General features: G+C 39.2%; 1 protein-coding gene and 1 long non-coding RNA gene across 2 annotated transcripts in view; one reads left to right on the top strand and one right to left on the bottom strand.

Annotated features, from left to right (window-relative positions):
- The first annotated feature begins 2,204 nt into the window (after positions 1 to 2,204).
- On the top strand, positions 2,205 to 12,936 carry LOC143419854 (uncharacterized). Its single transcript, XR_013099868.1, has 3 exons — positions 2,205 to 2,247; positions 12,009 to 12,203; positions 12,579 to 12,936. It is a non-coding gene; the product is annotated as an uncharacterized LOC143419854 (long non-coding RNA).
- Positions 12,937 to 13,021: 85 nt separating this feature from the next.
- atrnl1b (attractin-like 1b) overlaps positions 13,022 to 18,549 on the bottom strand; it is a 69,808-nt gene continuing 64,280 nt past the window's right edge. Inside the window, exons 28-29 of the mRNA XM_004567506.3 lie at positions 16,486 to 16,600; positions 13,022 to 15,130 (exon numbers count right to left, since the gene is read on the bottom strand). Of these exons, the coding sequence (XP_004567563.2) occupies positions 15,006 to 15,130; positions 16,486 to 16,600 (240 nt within the window). The 3' untranslated portion in view covers positions 13,022 to 15,005. The remainder of the gene's footprint in view (positions 15,131 to 16,485; positions 16,601 to 18,549) is intronic.

Below are 18,549 nucleotides of genomic sequence, written 5' to 3' on the forward strand. Positions count from 1 at the left end.
TGAGCACATGTGAGAGACGCGAGTCTGGAGACATCTTGGCAAATGTTATACTGCCTGCAACATTATGCATTAGATGTTGTTTTTGATTCAGGTCGGCGTCGGATTCATGCATGACTGCAGCGCACTGAAGTGTATTGTAGAGCTGTGACAATCTTCCTCCCTGCTGTGCTGTGCTCCTCACACACAGCACAGTCCTGCTCCTCGGTTGATGCCTTCCTTTGGCCCTGTCCAGCTCTCCTCATGTAACAGCACAGCTCCTGGTATCCTCTTCACTCTTCTGAAACTGGAACAGCAAACTTTCTTGCAACAGCATATAAGGATGTACAATCTTCCTAACTGGACAGATTGATATCCCTGAAGTTTAGCTGGCTTTGTGTTATAGTGTGATTATCAAGTGTTCTATTAATTTGTGTGGCAGTGTAATTTCAGACACATTTAACCCATTCACTCAGTGAGTGCCCAAGGAGCAGTGTGTACGGTACCTCAGGGTAGCCATTCAGTGGATTTGAACCCCCGACCTTCTGATCATGGGCCACCACTCTACCTGAGCAATCCCTGCCCCAATGCTTAAAATAACAAATATACTATGGTCATGAAATTTAAAATTAACTGATTTTGAGCAGGCATTGGCAAAGTATTTTATGTTTCTTTATGGAAAAAAAAATGTTTTGTTTTGTTTTTGTTTTTTAAAAAGAAGGAAACTCTCCTGAACTACCACAGCACTATATACACATTAACATACAACATTACATTTAAAGATACCATTTAGAGCAATGAATGACAGTGCAGTTTAAAAGTTCAACTTTTAAGAAAGAAGTTGACTGAAGCCTTAACTCATAGCTATCATTTAAACCTGTGATTAATGCTATTGCTCCCAGGTTTACTGTTCTCCTGCAGTAAAGCTCCAAGGACTGGAAGATAGACTCGCTACCCCAACCCTTCTACAATTTATAAACCCACTCCATGGTCTATTCAGTCCCAGTGTTCACCCTTGGTATAGATTAAAGTGGACACTGATAAAATAGTTCCATCATGGCAGTGTTGCCTGGTAGGGATCACATCTAATTACTCTAACTCTGACCTCTGCAGCACCATTGTTTGACCACCTCAGAACTACTCTGTGGATTTCACCTTTGCTATTAACCAACAGAGTGGCAGCAATTTCACTTTATTACTTCAGTTTTGTTTTTTGTTGTTGTTTTTGTTGTGCTCAAATGTCAGGGTGAGCCTGACTTTTTACAGTAAACACTCCTTGGTATCGGTTATTTTGTGATGCTTCTCTTCACATCTTTGTGCAGGGGCGAAGATAAGCACTAGTCATCCAGACTCTTGATTGAACACTTAAGTCAAAACCTTAAGCTCTACTAAGATACTGATAAAGAAAATGGAGTGGAGATAATATAGTACAGATGGTTATGACCTTTGAATGTCCAGGCTAGAGGACAGGCCCATCGCTCTGTTTTATTCTTGGTATGATTTTGCTTTAATCATAATCGGGATTAGCTTTAGCATGTGATATATTTAACACTTGAAACAGCCAGAAAACTATAGGCTATACTAACTTTAGATAAGAAAATGGATGCTACTGCAAAAATAATAGTCACACCTGATCCAAATGTGCAAATTTACTCCAACCTCACACTAAGAAAAAGTCAACGTGAGGTCACTCAGCTCCTATGAAGTTCTCCATTTTCCATAAAGCTCGATAAAAGGTTCACTTCAGAATGGTTAAAGATTGGACTTATCATGTGATATATTGGTGTGTAGATCGTATAACTAATAAAATGCAATAGTTGCTTAGCAGAGCGTGGTGGAGCACTACATTGGCTCTTTCCTTCTTTTATCTCTTTGATGCCGAGATGAAATCTATAGCCAGTAAGATGAGAGATGATTCTGTGATTAAACTATGATTTTATGTTGCTTATGTTGGGAGAAAGATGTTTAGAGGATTCAGTATTAAATCTCTTAGTGATGAAATTGTCTCACTGTTTGAGCAACAGTAAGTGTAAAACTGTGGAAAGTCATGCTGCCTGACCAGGAGTTCAGCACCATGGAGAGCACCGTCTCCACAGAGGGCAGCCTGGGGTGAAAACTGGAGAGTATGAGACCAGCTGTTCTCAATCAAAGTAATGAGTCTCCCACATCAGAGTTTGACCCGGACTAATTTTAAATTACTAAAAGTCCATCCATTTTCCCATGACCAATTCAGAATCTGTAGGCCGTCATCCTACTCGGACATTTTCTAAGGTAATGTATCTCCAACTTCTTAAAAAACCTTAATATTGCATAGTGGCTTTGCAGCTGTTCCTTATTCCGGCAGGTTCTTTTAAAAAGAAAGATTTGAATGATATTCTCTAAAAGTTAATTCCTGACAATAATTATTATAAGTGTTTCAAAGGGGAGACATATTGTACTTTGAATGCAGTATTGCATATAGCAGCTACCTCAGAGACCTTGACTCCGTCCTTCATGATAAGGGGTATACAGCCAGCTGGTGGCTCATCATTACAGACACATGATACCTCAAATGATTGTAGCTCAGTGGAGCGTGTGCTCTGAAGCTCTCTGGTACAAGGCAGCCAAGTCACAGCTGATATATCTATCACAGCAGACTTTGGGGAGTAGTTGTATTAACATCCTCCTCAAAGCAAACATGAGATACAAACATAGCTACCACCCATATTACTCTTTAGCAGAACAGAAAATAGGTTACAGTTTAGAAAATAAATTGACAAATTTACACCTAGAAAGCCATTTCTGTCTATTTCTGTATGTTTGGACTATAATAGAAATTCTTTTTAGAAGATAAAAAAAAACCCCAAAAAACATCACAGTTATAAATGAGACTGCAATTTTATGGATTCAAGTTGAGTTATTGTTTGATTTAAATGTTATATAGCACTGTATGGAAGCAGATCACTAGAAATACATCAATAAAGCTTAAGCTGACAATGAGTGCCACCTGAGTGTAGTAGCAGCATCAATTAAAGCTTAAGGAGCCACTGAGATGTACACCCAATGACTCGGTTGAAATGTTTTAAAGCCTGATAGATGTGAGTGTGTGTACAGAAAGATGAACATGTTACTGTTTGCCAATAATACACATAAATAACTTGTATGTGCTGTGTGGAACACATTTATTGGCTTTCTTCATTAAAACCAACATACATTAACCTCTTGAAGTTTCCAGTCAACCCACAATTCAAAGTTGAGTCAAAACCTTTAGCTCTACTAAGATACTGATAAAGAACAAACAGTTCCAATATTTTATTTAAATTTTTCCAGCATAGAAAACCCCATCAATGAACAATAGGACAAGAAATAGCACAATAATAATAATCAATAGAGAAAGACAAAAAAAGAAAGAAAACATTAAAATTAGAAACTACCAGTATCCATAATAAATTAATGTCATGAATATGTAATAAACAGGGAAATTGTATTGCCCGGTACATGTTTATACAACGTGAGCTTTCTCAAGGTGAAAAGTGGAGTCCAGGATTTTGAGAAAACATTTGCTGCAGGTGTTTGCAGGTATCGAACTTTTTCCAATTGAATGACTGATAACATGTCATTGAGCCAGACACTGAAGGAGGGAGGAACAGCGGACTTCCATTCCTTTAGAATAAGTCTTTTCGCAATCATCATTCCGAGATCAATTGGCACCCGCACAGTGATAAAGAACAAATAGTTGAGATAATATAGTGCAGATGGTTACAACCTTGTGTCCAGGCTGAGGACAGACCTATCCCTCTGTTTTATTCTTGGTATGATTTCATGGCTTAAATCATAATCAGGATTTGCTCTGGTATGTGACATTAACTCTTGAAATGACCGGCAAACTCTAGGTTTTAGTTTAACTTGGTGACATGTTTTATTGTTTTAGTGAAATCCTATCACAGCTGATCAGGGTCTAAGATGACATCTTGAAATGTCATGTTTTGTGTCATCCAAACAAAAGACAGTTTTCAGTGTTTGAAAACTGAGAAAATCATTAAACCCTCACATTAGAACCAGACAATGGATGTTATTTCAAAAGTAATCAACTCAATACTATATTGTCAAAGCTGTCTCACACCTCAAATGCATCACAGAGAAAGCATTCATCATCAACAAAAACAACAACAACTTTTATAAAGGAATTAATCATGTTTTCATTTAAGACTGATGTAGCACATAGCTCACCCTAATGCAATTTTGCCAGACAACTAAACAATTAGCTCAGCCACTAAAAGAAATTAATAACTGATACATGCAAAGCCAATATAAAAGTATAAAGTGCAATATCAAATTCAAATAAGACAACTACAAGCAAGACTTGGCTACATGGCAACTGTTCAAATCAGAGCCTAGTCAATGCATTTTGTATTATTTACATATTTTACATATTTTACATTGGTATCAGTATTGACATCTGTATTTATAACAACACCAAATTGGTATCCGTTTTAGCAATCCTATATCAATGAGGCCGCAGTTCATAACCTCACATTTATATACCCATAAACAGCAAAGTTTTACTTATCCATGGTCCGAAAGTTTGCCGCAGTCCCAAATGAGAAAGTTTTAACATATTTATCCAATATTTTGTCCCGAAGCAACATAAGAGTGTCTTTGGCAGTGAAAAAAATACCTGCAAATGCTGCACAGCCAGCAGCAGGCTGTTTTCAGTTTGTACACTAGCAAATTAGCGGCTAACAGCTACTAACATGATAACAGTTTAATTAGCCTCTGTGCTGCAGGTGTGTTAGTCATGTGACATTCTTGCATAACTAAAAGTCAGTCAACATGACCAACAGACTGGGAAAAATGCCCACCTAAGTGCAGAAGAAGATGAAGTATTTCTGACAGCAAACATATCTTCCAGCTGGCAAACAAAGTTGGCAAGCTAACACTGCCCACTTCCTTGTGCCAAAGTGGCTGATGCTAAAGCGAACTTGGAAAGGTCCTGTGGATAGTTATGAGGAGCTAAGCTTCACCACAAAGTGGGCTATTAGTTGTATTATTAAGAAAATGTTAACTGAACAGCTAACTACATGACATGTAAAAAAAAAAATCAACCCTGTAATTCAACAAATTTCCTGTTTATTTGTTTACATGTATTCGGTCACCACTGCTGCCTAAATAAAATTTAACTTGTGTGATAAGATATTCTTTGAACAAAAGGAAAGAGGAAATTAAGAGAAGTGTAAATCTTTGAGTGAATGATGAATTGTGTGACATAATCACGAGTTTATGTCATTAGTAGGCTAAGTATAATGCAGTCAACTTCATACGTGAGAATGGACAGCAAATTATTATTTACACTGTACCAGGGCAAATGCCTGAAGACCTCTATCATGCTTCATTAACTGGCCAAATTGTTGCAATAAATAATAGCATGCCTCTGTGCTGTGGAGAAGCTTTGAATACGTTTTATTTTGCATATTAAATAAAAACGTTAAAATATGTGCGTCTCAGCAGTGTAAATGATATACAGCCTAGGGCTTTCCTGGTGATTTCTATTACTTTAATACTCATTACCCTCCTTTATCCATTATATTTAAAGCACACTTACATTAATATCTCCTGAGGTTTAAGCCTTGTCAGTTTGATTTACACTGGCACTGGTATCCAAAAGGGGGAGGAAAAAAGGAAGAAAAAAAACAGGATTATACTGGATATTTTTTGGCAGATTTGTCTCCTGACACACCCCCATGAATTAGATTGCTGAAAGTGACAGATTAATTACTCTCTCTTGTTAAGACTGGAGATGAACCGAGAAAAACACAAATAAAAATATATACTTTTCAATCATATGTGGATCAGGAAACTCACAAGTCTTAATTTCTGCAGTGACCAACATTCGGCCCTGGGGAAGTCAGGGGAGTCGTGTGTCTTTATTAACCTTTACAATTAAAAGTTCATCTCTAAAATAAGATCATTCATATTTATTGCAAAACTAGCAGAGGATAGCTTCAAATGATATCATCCACAACCGCGATGACTTATTCAACTATAATGGATTCAGTAAGCACGCAGCTAATACTATTTAACAGCAACAAAACAGGTTAAATTCTAACCAATGTGAGAGAATATATAAGTCACACGTACACGTGACAGAGATGAAATGAGAAAGCAGCAGGCATAAACTCAAGGATACAGGGTTTCAGTCGTTTCAGTGTCAAAATAAGCAGACAACGGATTTCAGAACCAGGTGAGAAATTTGAGATTTTTCAATGTCTAAACTAAATTTTTTGAGGATTTTCTTCTCATAATACAAAAGCTGGGATGTGCTTTGTGTTAGTAAGTGAACGACAAAAATGCAAAGCAGTTCACAGCTACACAAAAAAACTCCTGTTCAACAAGTAGTATTAAAATAAAGGCATCTAGCAGCACAAAATCTTGTAAGCCTGTTTTGACAGTGGCTTGCGAGACTGGGTTACTAAAAAGCTCTGGATGAAAACCAAACGAGCCGTGTCTTGGCCATGAGGATTGCCACTCCTTGTAGAAGAGTCAGTACAACATCCTGGAAGCTGATACAGAAAGTCTTAATGCAAGGACTATATATATATTATAATTCAGTAAACCTAGGCCAAAAAGCTAATGCAATTTAATGAAGTCATAACTTCAACTTCATAATAACAGATTTAGTGGTTCAAAAATACAATTTTATATTAGTAAAAGTCAGACAACACGGCCATCAGGTTTGGACCAGAATGGATGCCAGTTTGCCAACACTGACTGAGGTTCAGCACAGCAGTCACTCTGAGTATTTTCAGCACATTCCTCTCTGGTACTTAGCAGCGACCTCTGTTCACTTAACTGTCATTTTGAAAAATAACAGCCAGTCACACGCTGTACATCTGCCAGACTGTTTGGTCAAAAGCCCTTCGATTTTAGTGCCTTTCTGGATCTTTTTCAGACACTTAGCCAAATAGCTGGCAGTGGTAATCACATGCGGATATTAGCATTTTCAGCAAGTCATGGAATCTGGAAATAGCTTGTTTGGCCTGTGAAAGCACAAAGACCTGCTCAGTAAGTGTGTGCTGTGTGTGTATGTATATATAATTCCCAAAAGGTATTCACTCACCCATCCAAATCATTGATTTTCAGGTGTTATACACCTTCTTTGGTTACAAATGTATAAAAATCACACACTTCTACAAACATCTGTGGAAGAATGAGTCTCGGGAGTTCAGTTGTGAAATTTCTCTCTAGCAAATATTCCACAGTCAACTGTTAGTGGTATTATAACAAAAGTGGAAGCGATTGGGAATGAGAGCAACTCAGCCAAAAAGTGGTAGGTCACACGAAATCAGAGTGGGGTCAGCTGATGCTGAGGTGTATAGTAAATGGACTAATTCTTGTAAAGCACTTTCCTACTCTACCTGGGCACTCAAAGCACATACAACATGCCTCATTCACCCATTCACACCCAATCATTCAAGCAGTTTTTTCTTTGCTTAAGTGCTTTCTATCTAAAACTCACACACATTCCCATTCCACTGGATGCATCCGAAAGCAACTTGAGCTTCAGAATCTTCAGAACCTTACATGCAGAGGTGTAAAGCACTAACGGACTCTAAAGCAATGGAGACGTGCTCTCTGTAGTGACGAATCACACTCCTCCGTCTGGCAATAGTCCAACGTGGAAGAACTTGACTGGCCTAGCAACGTGGAAGTCCTGACCTCAACCTTTGGGATGAATTATAGCAGAAACTGCAAGCTAAGCCTTCTCATCCAACATCGGTGTCTGACCTCATAAATGCACTTTTGTAGGAATGGTCAAAATTCCCATAAACACACTCCTAAACCTTGGGGAAAGTCTTTCCAGAAGGGCAGAAGACATTGCTGCAAAGGGTTAGCTGACATCTGGAGAAAATGCAGTATGAATGCTGACAGATGGATGTTTTGAGCTGAAATGTAATAGCTATAATGCTGTCCATTTAAATGATATTACCTGTACATGCAACCAATATGTCAGCTTACCAAAGAACAACTGAAACAATATCTGTAACAAAAGAGGACAATTTATTGAGAGTCTGACAGCAGCTTACCATCCATGTTCAATATCTCATACAGTTTTCTGGACTGGAGGACGTACATCCTAAAGAACTTCATCACAACCTCTCTCACATCCACTTTACACGTGTAGTTTAAAGGAAACTTAACTAACATTTGGTGGATATGTTTGCAGTCAGAATAAACTTACGGCCCCTATATGAATGGAATTTAAACAGTGTGACAGAAGAAAAAACATGTTTTTTAAATATTTGCATCAGTTACCAACACTTCTCTTATGGGACGTGTGTGTGAGTACTTTGGTCCAAATACTTGAGGTCTAGAAGAATATGTAGCAGCCGCTGATCCCTCAATGGCACCAGTAGGACAGCAGGACAGCAGGGCCTCTTCCTCAACAGAAAACTCTCCTCCACCGCTAGCAAGAGAATGAACACGTGTGTGTGTGTGTGATTTACATTGCTGTGCTTGAGAGCCACCATCTACCAGAACCAAATTCGTTGTATGTGTCTGCACATATACTTGGCCAATAAACACGATTCTGATTTAAGGCTACTGCGATATCACTGCTAGCTCATACAAGCTTGCTCTCCGACAGCTACAGGCCACGTGAGCTCAAAGCCCCTCCCGCCAGAGTTTACTCCCCAGTCAACTGTCGTAAAACAGTCGTAAGTCTACAGAAGAGGATTAGGGCCACCGGGGGGAAAAGTGGGCTTTTCTTTTCCAGATTTCTGGGGGAGTCAGAATTCTAACCCTAAACGCAGAAATGCAACAGGCGAAAACAAAACAAGTGCAAGGTTACGAAGAACTGGCAAAAAAAGCTCAAACAACTGGAGGCCAGAAATGATGAAATAGTCAAAGAAAATATGGAATGGGAGGAAAAGTATGTACAACTGGAAAAGGACCAGAAAGAAGTGGAGAGCAGAAAGTCCGAAGCGCTCCAGGAAAAAAGCCCAATCTGAGCAAAAACACAAAGAACTGGTGCACATGTACGAGGAACAGGTGAAGCAAAACGGAGACATTCAAAAGGACAAGCTAGAGCAGCTGCAAAATAATGCAGCGTTGATGACAAAGAATAAAGAACTGCAGACCAAAAACTTGCAGTTGGAGCACAAAGAGCAAATTCAGACAGGCAACGACCTTAAAGAAAATCTCCAAGCATCAGTGGAAGAGTTCGACAAACTCCAGCAAAAGTGTAACAAAATACAAGATGAGAATGTAACACTTGCTTAAGAAGTGGAAAAATTGGAGGAGAAAAACACAGACCTCATCGAGCAACAGAAGAAGAAGTAAAAATGTTTCTGGCTCTTCAGGTCAAAGTCAGGTGAGGATAAGGCCGAAAAGAAAAAGAAGAAAAAATGGAACAAAAACAGCTGAAGAAGAAAAATGCTGCTGGTCCTCGATGACAACAAACAGGAAACATTCTCCTGACAAGAGTGCGGATGAGGCTGCTGGGGGTTCAGCTTAGGCTACAGAACAGTAGCTTCCACTGCCCTCCTTTCTTCACCCCATCTCCATCTCGTTTCCCCTATCCACCCTTCCTCCGTCGGCCATTTATGGTTCTGCTTTGATTCAACAGAAACTGGTAGGGAAGCCTTTCGGTGGCTCCCGCCTCCACTGAAAGACACAGACATAAACACACAAACATTTATTAACATGTTCCACAGTCTTCCAGTTTGATCATTTTGATTTTCTCATCTTGTGGACAACAGCGTACACGGATGGAGATATATTGTTAACTTTCGTAATGTTTATTTATTTAACATATCCAGCTCCAGCCCCACTGCCATCCTGACAAGGATAAGCATTTAAGAAACTATGTGAAAAAATGGACAACTAACTGAATTTATGCAAACACACTGGATTTCCAATTATGTTTCACTGAATTAGAGACTCTAACAGTCTCTTCTATGTAAGAATGTCTCATGCTGATACACCTGCAAACTTGACAAAATCCAAACATGAGCTCTTTTAGATGCTTTTTGAATTTTTTCGCTCTCTGACCTCAGTGTAAGGCGGCTTGGCCCTCACTGCCACTGCTTGTTGAAAGTTCTCCTGCTTCTTGTCTTCCCCCAGTGTTGACCGCCTGCCTTTAATATCACTTACAAAGATTAGGATAAGAGTACTGTGAATGCTTAATCAGCATACACACTAACAATATGTCCTAAAAATAGGATGTTACCCAAGTTCATTTGCATGTGAAAGCAGAGAGCGAATACTTTTGGCAATTTAAAGTATATGCGGATATGCGCTCCTCGGCACTGGCACAGCAGCTCTAAAGTGCTGGGAAACTTGTGCTCGCTCTGCAGTGGAGATCAATATGTCATCCAGTTCCCACTTTGGGTTTTCTGTCACATAATCTGAAATGGAACAAGGACATTACTACTTTAAGTAATTGATATGGAGCAAAAATAGCACGTTTGTCATGTGGATCGTCTTAGTATATCCACTAGCCTTTGCTCATGTACATGAATTGGGAATCTTGCCTCACAATCCTTAAACTGGCAGAAGAAGACAACATGAATAAACACGAATAAAAAGAAGCATATTCCAATAAACATAATGCACATCTACTATCCCAACAGAGTGAGCATACAGTAATCAAACTAATGTCTGCTTTAAAATTAATTGAGTTTGTTATAGTCATCAGTGTTCATTGGAAATATATAAGCCTGCATTAAAAATATGATTGTCATTGGCTTAAAGCCTAGTTCTGAAGATTTTAGATCCATTTACATAAAATTAGAGTCAGAGCTTCATTTATCTATTCTAAAATGTGATTACTTGGAAATCTTTCACTTTTAGCAAAGGGGCCTTGGGGAGACATACAGCACATCTCATGTACAGCTGGCAGCCACACATAACACAGTGACAGTGGCACCACCTGTCACCTCCAGAGCTTTACACCTCGCTTTAATGAGCTGGAAGGGAATGTGACACGTGTAGATTCACTTTTGGCAGAAAAAAAGAGTTCACTTCACTCAAAGTGCATTCTCGGCACTTCAAAGAGCTAAAGGCATTCTACAGAACATGCAGAAATGCACCACTAAACATACTACTGCTCCAAAAGTGAGCTTGTGTTGCGTTCGAAACATGAATAGAAACTATTTGTAATATTTGAAAAGTGCTCTTTTATAGCTGCACTAAATGGGTTAGTCTTCTTCTTCCTGTTCGGAGCATTAAAAATATCAACACGGTGAGCGCTTCTTCGAGGAGCTCATGGCTTTTTTCCAGGAGCGCCAGCAGCTAATAAGTACACTGAGTATAAGTGAGGATTATCCAGAGCAGCACTTTGGCAGGCTGCATCTCTTTTCTTTGCCTCCTTTTTCAAATGCACATCATTGACATTGAGGAGGCACAGTGAGAGGTGTTAGCACATTGAAGGACAAACCTCCTAATATCAGGCTGAGCTTTAAAGGAAACCACCCACTGTGTTCTTTATCTTCACGTTTACACCTCGTAGGCACTTTTTCACGTTACTGGTAATTTCCTGTATTCTGGAGTGGCCCCTTGTTTCACTAAAAGTGCTATTTTTGAGTGAATATTGTTTTTCTATTTAAGTGATTTGCTTTGCGTTTGGTTGATCTCACAGCATGCTCTCTGAATAATTAAACATAAAACGAGAGTTATTTGCATTTAGATGTTTTTTTGTCTGCTTTGTCATTTTTTCAGAAAATATATGTGAGGAAAAATGTTAATGAGAGTGAATAATTAGCAAAAAAAACAAACATGTTTTAACTACATATTTGTCTTTTAAGGCCTTAAACTATTACCGGGTATTTAAATACAACCTCAGATGAACGACACATGACAGTAACAGAAAAGAAGCCAAAATGGAAAAGCAATATGGAAAAACAAAGTATACCCCAGCAGTTTTTAACTTGTAGAACTTAAGGTTTTCTGTGCACTTTCAGTCTCCCACGCACTCTTCTTTCCATTTATTTAATTAATTGACGTTTGAGGGCATTTATTGTTCTTATTCTTTTGTTTTTCTTTTTTTTTCTCAGAAATCCTGTTGAAGATTGCCTGGTGTGCTCAGGACTGTCCTGTTGCAGGAGTCAAATTCAGCTTTAGCTGTCAAAAAATATGACTTCAGATCCAGAGGAATTTGTCTCAATCAACTCAAGTTACCCACGTCCTGTGGCTGCAAAACAAGCCCAAATCATCACCCCTCTGCCACCGTGCTTGACAGTTGTCTTCAGGTGTTTGGTTTTTGTTGAACGTCTCACTGTCTTGTTTGTCTAAAGCAGGGGTGGGGGAACTCCAGGCCTCAAGGGTCGGTGTCCTGCAGGTTTTAGATCTGCACTTGAGCCAACACAGCTGTTTTAAATGACTAAATTATTTCCTCAACATGTATTAAAGTTACCAGAGGCCTGGTAATGAACTAATTATTTGATTCAGGTGTGGTGACCCAGGGTGATATCTAAAACCTGCATTACACTGGCCCTTGAGGCCTGGAGATATAAATGTTGAACTTAAGATATTAAAGTTAAACAGCTTGACCTCTGAGGAGAATTTGCTGGCATAGTCGACTTCCAGGAAGATTGTCAACTGAATGAATTCTGTTCTTAATGTAGATTGATGGACTTCAAATTGTTTGGAAATGGCCTTCTGATCCTTCCCAGATTGATGAACAGTTCACTGCTGATGACTTTCTTCCTTGGCATTGTATTACCACAGACACACCTGCAAAGTGCCAAAACGTGTGCTTTGATCGAGGTGTTCACACTTGTTGATGATCAGTTAATTAACGTGCATTTGATTAGCAGCACCTGGCTCCTATTTACCCTCTTAATTCACACGGAAGAAATCAGTGCGTACTTAGTTTGTCCACACCCTGCTTCTGGAGTGCTTAGACTTATTTTTTGTGAAATAAATAATGACACACACTAATGTGTCACGTTGTTGTACATCTGTGTCATATTTACCGAATTTTACAACCTGCTGAGGACCAGATGATATGTAAAACCTAAGAATTTTAAAAAAGGCTTAAAAAAAGTTAAAAGACTTTACCACACAAAAGATTTCAAGGTCTGTTTTTATTATTTATTTATTTTCTGGCATGTTGTCCATCCTTAAAATACACTGAAGAATACTGATATGCAGTTTCTCATCTTTTCTTTTTTCATTTTTTCCTCCTTCACGGTACAGTGAGACCCTGATTCCTGTGTAATGACACCAGTATAGGAATACTCTACAAACACAAAATTAAAACACAATAGCTGGCATACCACCATAACGTAATGCATCGTCGTAACCACTTTGTAACAAAAAGCAAGAGAATGCCCGTACAGTCTTCAAAGATGCACAATTCAAAAAGGGTTGACATTAAAACAACTGATTTAAGTCAACAATGAAAATCGAGTTAAATGCGCTATTACACAGGAATCTGTTAAATATCAAAACAAATTATTAACGGAAATGCTCTTTACACAAGTGTAGCAAAAGACAATTTATCATAGATATAATATTATCAGGTGACAAGGCCTAAAATAAATGATAACCGCTCTGTCGTTCAGTCATAAAAAACTTGACAAAAACACACAAACTGTCAAGGGATAAGAGTGACAAAGACTCACATTTGTTCCAACAAGACACTGTACAGCTCAGGGTGGATTTGGGGCTAAAACACTCGACAGCTTTGAAAACTCTGCAGATCAACATTTCCCCGCCGGTTCGTGGAAAGCCAAGGCATTATAAAAAGGTAACATAACCCATTGCACTGAAGGACTGAAATAAAGTCATAGCTTTAGAGGACTACTTAGAAATAAAACAAACAAACTAGTAAACAGCCAGAGGAGCTTAATGTCCCTGGTCCAAGTTTATAAAGTAGGCATCTTTCTCCAACAGTACATGACATCCACCCACCTCATCGGTCGAGGACGAGCTCAGGAGCCAAGTTGCACAGCAAAACGATACAGTTACAAACTGTAGTAAAGAATGAGTCAAGATCTCAGTTTTCTTCTGCGTTATCGTACTTCTTCAAAGGAGACTACACCGAAGAAGAAGAAAATATATATATATTACAAATGAAACAAAAAGTTTTGGAGATTTCCATGTTTTAGTTGGATGGTGGGTGATTCGTCCGTGCCTCCTCCAGTATGTGGTCACCTACATGCTGGTGGTGGTGGTAGTTGCAGTGATATCTCGGCAGTATCTGTACGTGTATTCCACTAAAAATACAGACTTTAGCCTAGCTGCGTGGATGACACTTATGTACAGGAGATGCTAAAGATCATTAATGGTGAGCGATGAAGTGGTATGACAAAATGCTCTAGTTGTTAAAATGCTATCACGTGGTTGAAGGATGGTAAATCGCACAAAGCTTTCCCCAGAAAAAGGCATAATGAGTTCAGTCCATAGCAAAGGCTGAGTTAAGAGCTATGTCATACAAACTAAATGCTTTAGCACCGTTTAATACCACTTGTTGGCAAGCAAAAAATAAAAAAAAGAAAGAAAAAATAGGGCGGGACAAACATCGCATAATATACTGGATCCCTAACCAGCCATTTTCAATCATTTGTTGCATTTCCTAAGTGGTGTCAGAGAAATCTGTTTACTTTGATACAACCTAACATATAGACACCTTTGCTTTTTCCTTCATGCTGAGCAAATTTGTGGTCTCCCAAAGTCTTTAAGCCTAAAGCTTCAACTGTTTCACAATCTCCTCATTCATTTGTCTGTCATACTCTGTAGTAGCCGCTGAGCCGTCAGGTGTCTGCTTAATGCACGCCACTGGCTGCCAAAGCTAAAGGGAGAGTCCAGGATCCAGGAGAAGGATTTCGGAGTTTGGCGTATGCAGGATAGAGCAAAAAGGGCAAAAAAAGGTAACACAGGTTGTGCTCTTGGAACGTGGAAACTTCTGTGGTAGCAGCTAAGTGAAATCTCGTACATGTAGTCATGCCGTGTCTCTGCAAAGGCTTCCAACTGGGATCTGTGACATGTTGGAACAATATAATGTCAGATGGTGTAAATCGGGGCCCAGCAGATAAAGTTTTTGCGACTCAGACGCAGGTCCCTTGGTGTGCTGGAGGAAGGGCTTTTCGGTTCTTTATGGCCAAAGACTTCTCCTTAAAATCTGACGCTTTCTGCTGTGAAACGTCTATCAGTGCACTCGCTACAATGAGTCCTGAGGAGGAGAAAGAAAAAGAACAACATGAGGGTGAGAACTCCCACAAATTCATTTGTTCGGTTAAACAATTTCATAGATATTTTTATGGATATGTGGCATTTCAACCAGTAAATGCAGGATTTCTTTACTTTGGTTGACAGTGAGACAATTTCACTTGTTATGGCAATGAAGGAGCAAGTTCTAGGATTTTTCTCCTAAAGATTGAAGAACTAAAGATGACTTAATTTTAACTACTTTCCCCTTCAAACTGACCTTTTTTTTTAAGATTGATCCTGATCCTGACCACATGCACTTTCACATTTGAGGCAGTGTGGCCTACATTGTTTTGTTTTTAGGTTGCTTTTAAGATTTTGCCATGGCTTACTTTAGTGCCATGTAGATCGACGCTCAATATCAAAGCTGGACCCTGAAGTTGATGTTTACTCTCTGCACAGGCTTATGGTCTATTATAAATTGTGCAAGTGGCCACAACAGGTCTACTGCTTTACAGACCACTGAGGAGGACATTTGAGGACATGTCACCTGACCAGATAATATGTTCATAAACTTAAATGATTAAAATAGACATAGTTGTGTGTAACCAACGGGCCCCAAATCTCATAAGTTCAAACTCACCAAGCATCAGAATGGGGAAGCAAGGTTTAAGTGACTGTGAATGTGGTGTGGCTGTTAGTGCTAGATGGCAGACATAAACCCACACAACCATCTCTAGGATTTTACAGAGAATGGCCCAAAAAAAGAGAAGATAACCAGTGAGCGGCAGTTCTCTTGGCAAAAATCTATTGTTGATGTCAGAGGTCAGCTTTGAAATAGCAGGAAGGCAGGGTAATTCAAATAACCCCTCGTTACAACAAAGGTATACAGAAAAGCATCTCTAAACCCACTGATCCTTAAAGCCAGTGGGCTACAGCAGCAGAAGACCACACCAGGTGCCGCTCCTGTTAGCTAACAACAGAAAGCTGAGGCTACATTTTGTAAGGACCAAAATTTAACAACAGAATATTGAGAACAAATTATTTATTCTGGTGTGTCTTGATTTCTGCTGCAAAATTTACATTGTAGGGTCTGAGTTCGGCATAAACAACATGAAAGCATGGAGCCACCCTGCTCTCTATCAAAGTTCAGGCTGGTAGCTGCGATGTTAAGGTAGAAAGCAGAAGGCCATCTAACTCTGTCCTAGTGAGGTGTGCCTCAAAAAATGAAATAAAATGAAAAAACAAAATGTAAACTTTCATTACTCAGAGAACCTTGTAAATGTAGTCTTTCCCACATAACCCTCATGACCCTTATGCCACAGCAGGGTTAATACATTTAACCATAAGACAAAAAGATGGTTACAGTTTTGTAGTTACCTGACTGTCCCGGTGGAGGTAAGCCTGAAGGCCCAGAGGGCAGGCGCATGAGGACAGTCAACACAGCTGCTTTTCCTCCTGAACATGGTTCCATTGCAACAGGTTTAGGTGCACCCTGAAGAAAAGCGACGGTAAAATAGAAAAGATTTTATGACTTGCTCTGGAAATAAAGTTGTTTATATTTATGTGAAAAATACTGCAGTGTGAAAAGCACACAGTAAATACTGCCTTAAGAAAAGAAAGCAAGACAAAAGTACTTCACTGCTTTTAACAATAACCCAGCACCTGTGGATTGGTATAGCCCTGCTTTATCAACTATCAACAAAGTATCGATGTGTCTTACTAGTCCTTCTTTCCCTGCAGTTACACATGTGATGTTGAATTTTCTTTGTTGGGAGCAGCAGACCAAAAATCACTCGTATCAGCTGCTGGAGTTGCCCCACTTAAGACAACACACCCTCCCTTCCCTCCTCCTGAGACAAATGCTTTGATTGGTCACACAACAAAAAACACTTGTGTCTCTGTCAGACAGTCAAAGTGTGGAGGCAATGACCTACCCTCGGACTTAATGGCCAAAAACTGCCCGTCTCGAGTGTGAAAAACATGTCATCCTGATAATGAATGTCAAGGGTTTCACAGCATGTTTTGGATGAGAGGATAGAAATTGTGGAATAATAACATGTCTGAATGGAATTGACTTTTTCTTTTTTTATTTCTGTGTTGGCTGAATTTAAAATGGAGATGAGAGAGGCAGCAGAGGCAGGATTAAAAAAAAACAGGTCTGCATAAGCACACCCATTAAAACGTGAAAATCACGAGGCAGACTCGGTAATTTGTTTAAATGTATTCCACTGCAATCTGCCGTATATTTCACCCTGCGAAAACAAAAACACAAAACACAAACACTGACGCTTTGGGTATTTTTAAAGCCGCATTGACTCCAAATACCTAATATACACAGTGAGTTAAGAGCAAAAGATTCAGGAAGTACATATCTTATTAGTTTTAGCTGCCAAATGGTAAAAAATATATGTTTCAGCATATTTGAGTGTAATTCAGGGCCACACAGTCTTGTTTCCTATGAAGCCTGCAGTGTAATTTTTAATGCAGTAATTAAGCTTGCCATTTGAAATGCAATGATTCACAACTGCTCTTGTGTAATGGCGCAGCTATATCCATGTTAGGCACAACTTCCTAGTCTCAAATTGGCCCCTCTTTTGTGACATGCTATCCTGCTGTTAGCAGCTTGTAGTCATAAATGGATGGTCAATGCCATACATAGGTAAGCTGTGTTGCTGAAACAATGCTCAATGCACACTAATGTGCACAAAGCCAAGAAAATATACACTACACCACTGCACCACCAAAACCAGGAATAGTCTGTGACACAAACTGTAATGGAGCCATATGTGGAGCCCTACCATTTGAACATTGTGTCAAAACTAAGAAAGAAAAACACCTGGTTTCCTACTCAATGTTGATTTAAAGCGACACTAATCTTTCATTTTTAAAGCCAATTTGCTTGCAAAGGCGACTCCCTGGAAGAACGACCCAGGATCAGTCCAGCTAGCCTCAAGTATCATCAATATCTAGTACTCTGAATAAGCTGCACCCTTCAAGAGCACAACATGAAAGAGTCGTGCTACATATACTCGAAACATTTTTCCGTATTGTAGGCTGACTTACGGTTCGTTTACGTGCATTGTTACACAATCCAATTAGGCTACATGGTCGGAACACAATATTCTCATGCATCTGCTCAGGCACATTCACCATCAAGAGGGTAATATTAAAACTACGACTGACATTAGAGGGTAATTAAATTGCCAGCCATTTCATGACCATTCAAGTGATCCTGCTAATGAATAGCTGCATAAGCTGCATTCATATAAAGGAGTTCATTTATTCCATGTTGATTTTTGATGATTTGTGAGATACACATATATGGACCGCTGGGTGACACATCAGCTAAAATTGAGACTCGGAATCATCAGCACTGCTCAGCAGCAAAAGCAGAAGAACTAAAGATGAATTTGTCAAATTTAAAAGGAATGATCGACTACG

Source organism: Maylandia zebra, linkage group LG8 (genome assembly GCF_041146795.1).
Source record: "Maylandia zebra isolate NMK-2024a linkage group LG8, Mzebra_GT3a, whole genome shotgun sequence".
Classification (NCBI taxonomy): Eukaryota; Metazoa; Chordata; class Actinopteri; order Cichliformes; family Cichlidae; genus Maylandia; species Maylandia zebra.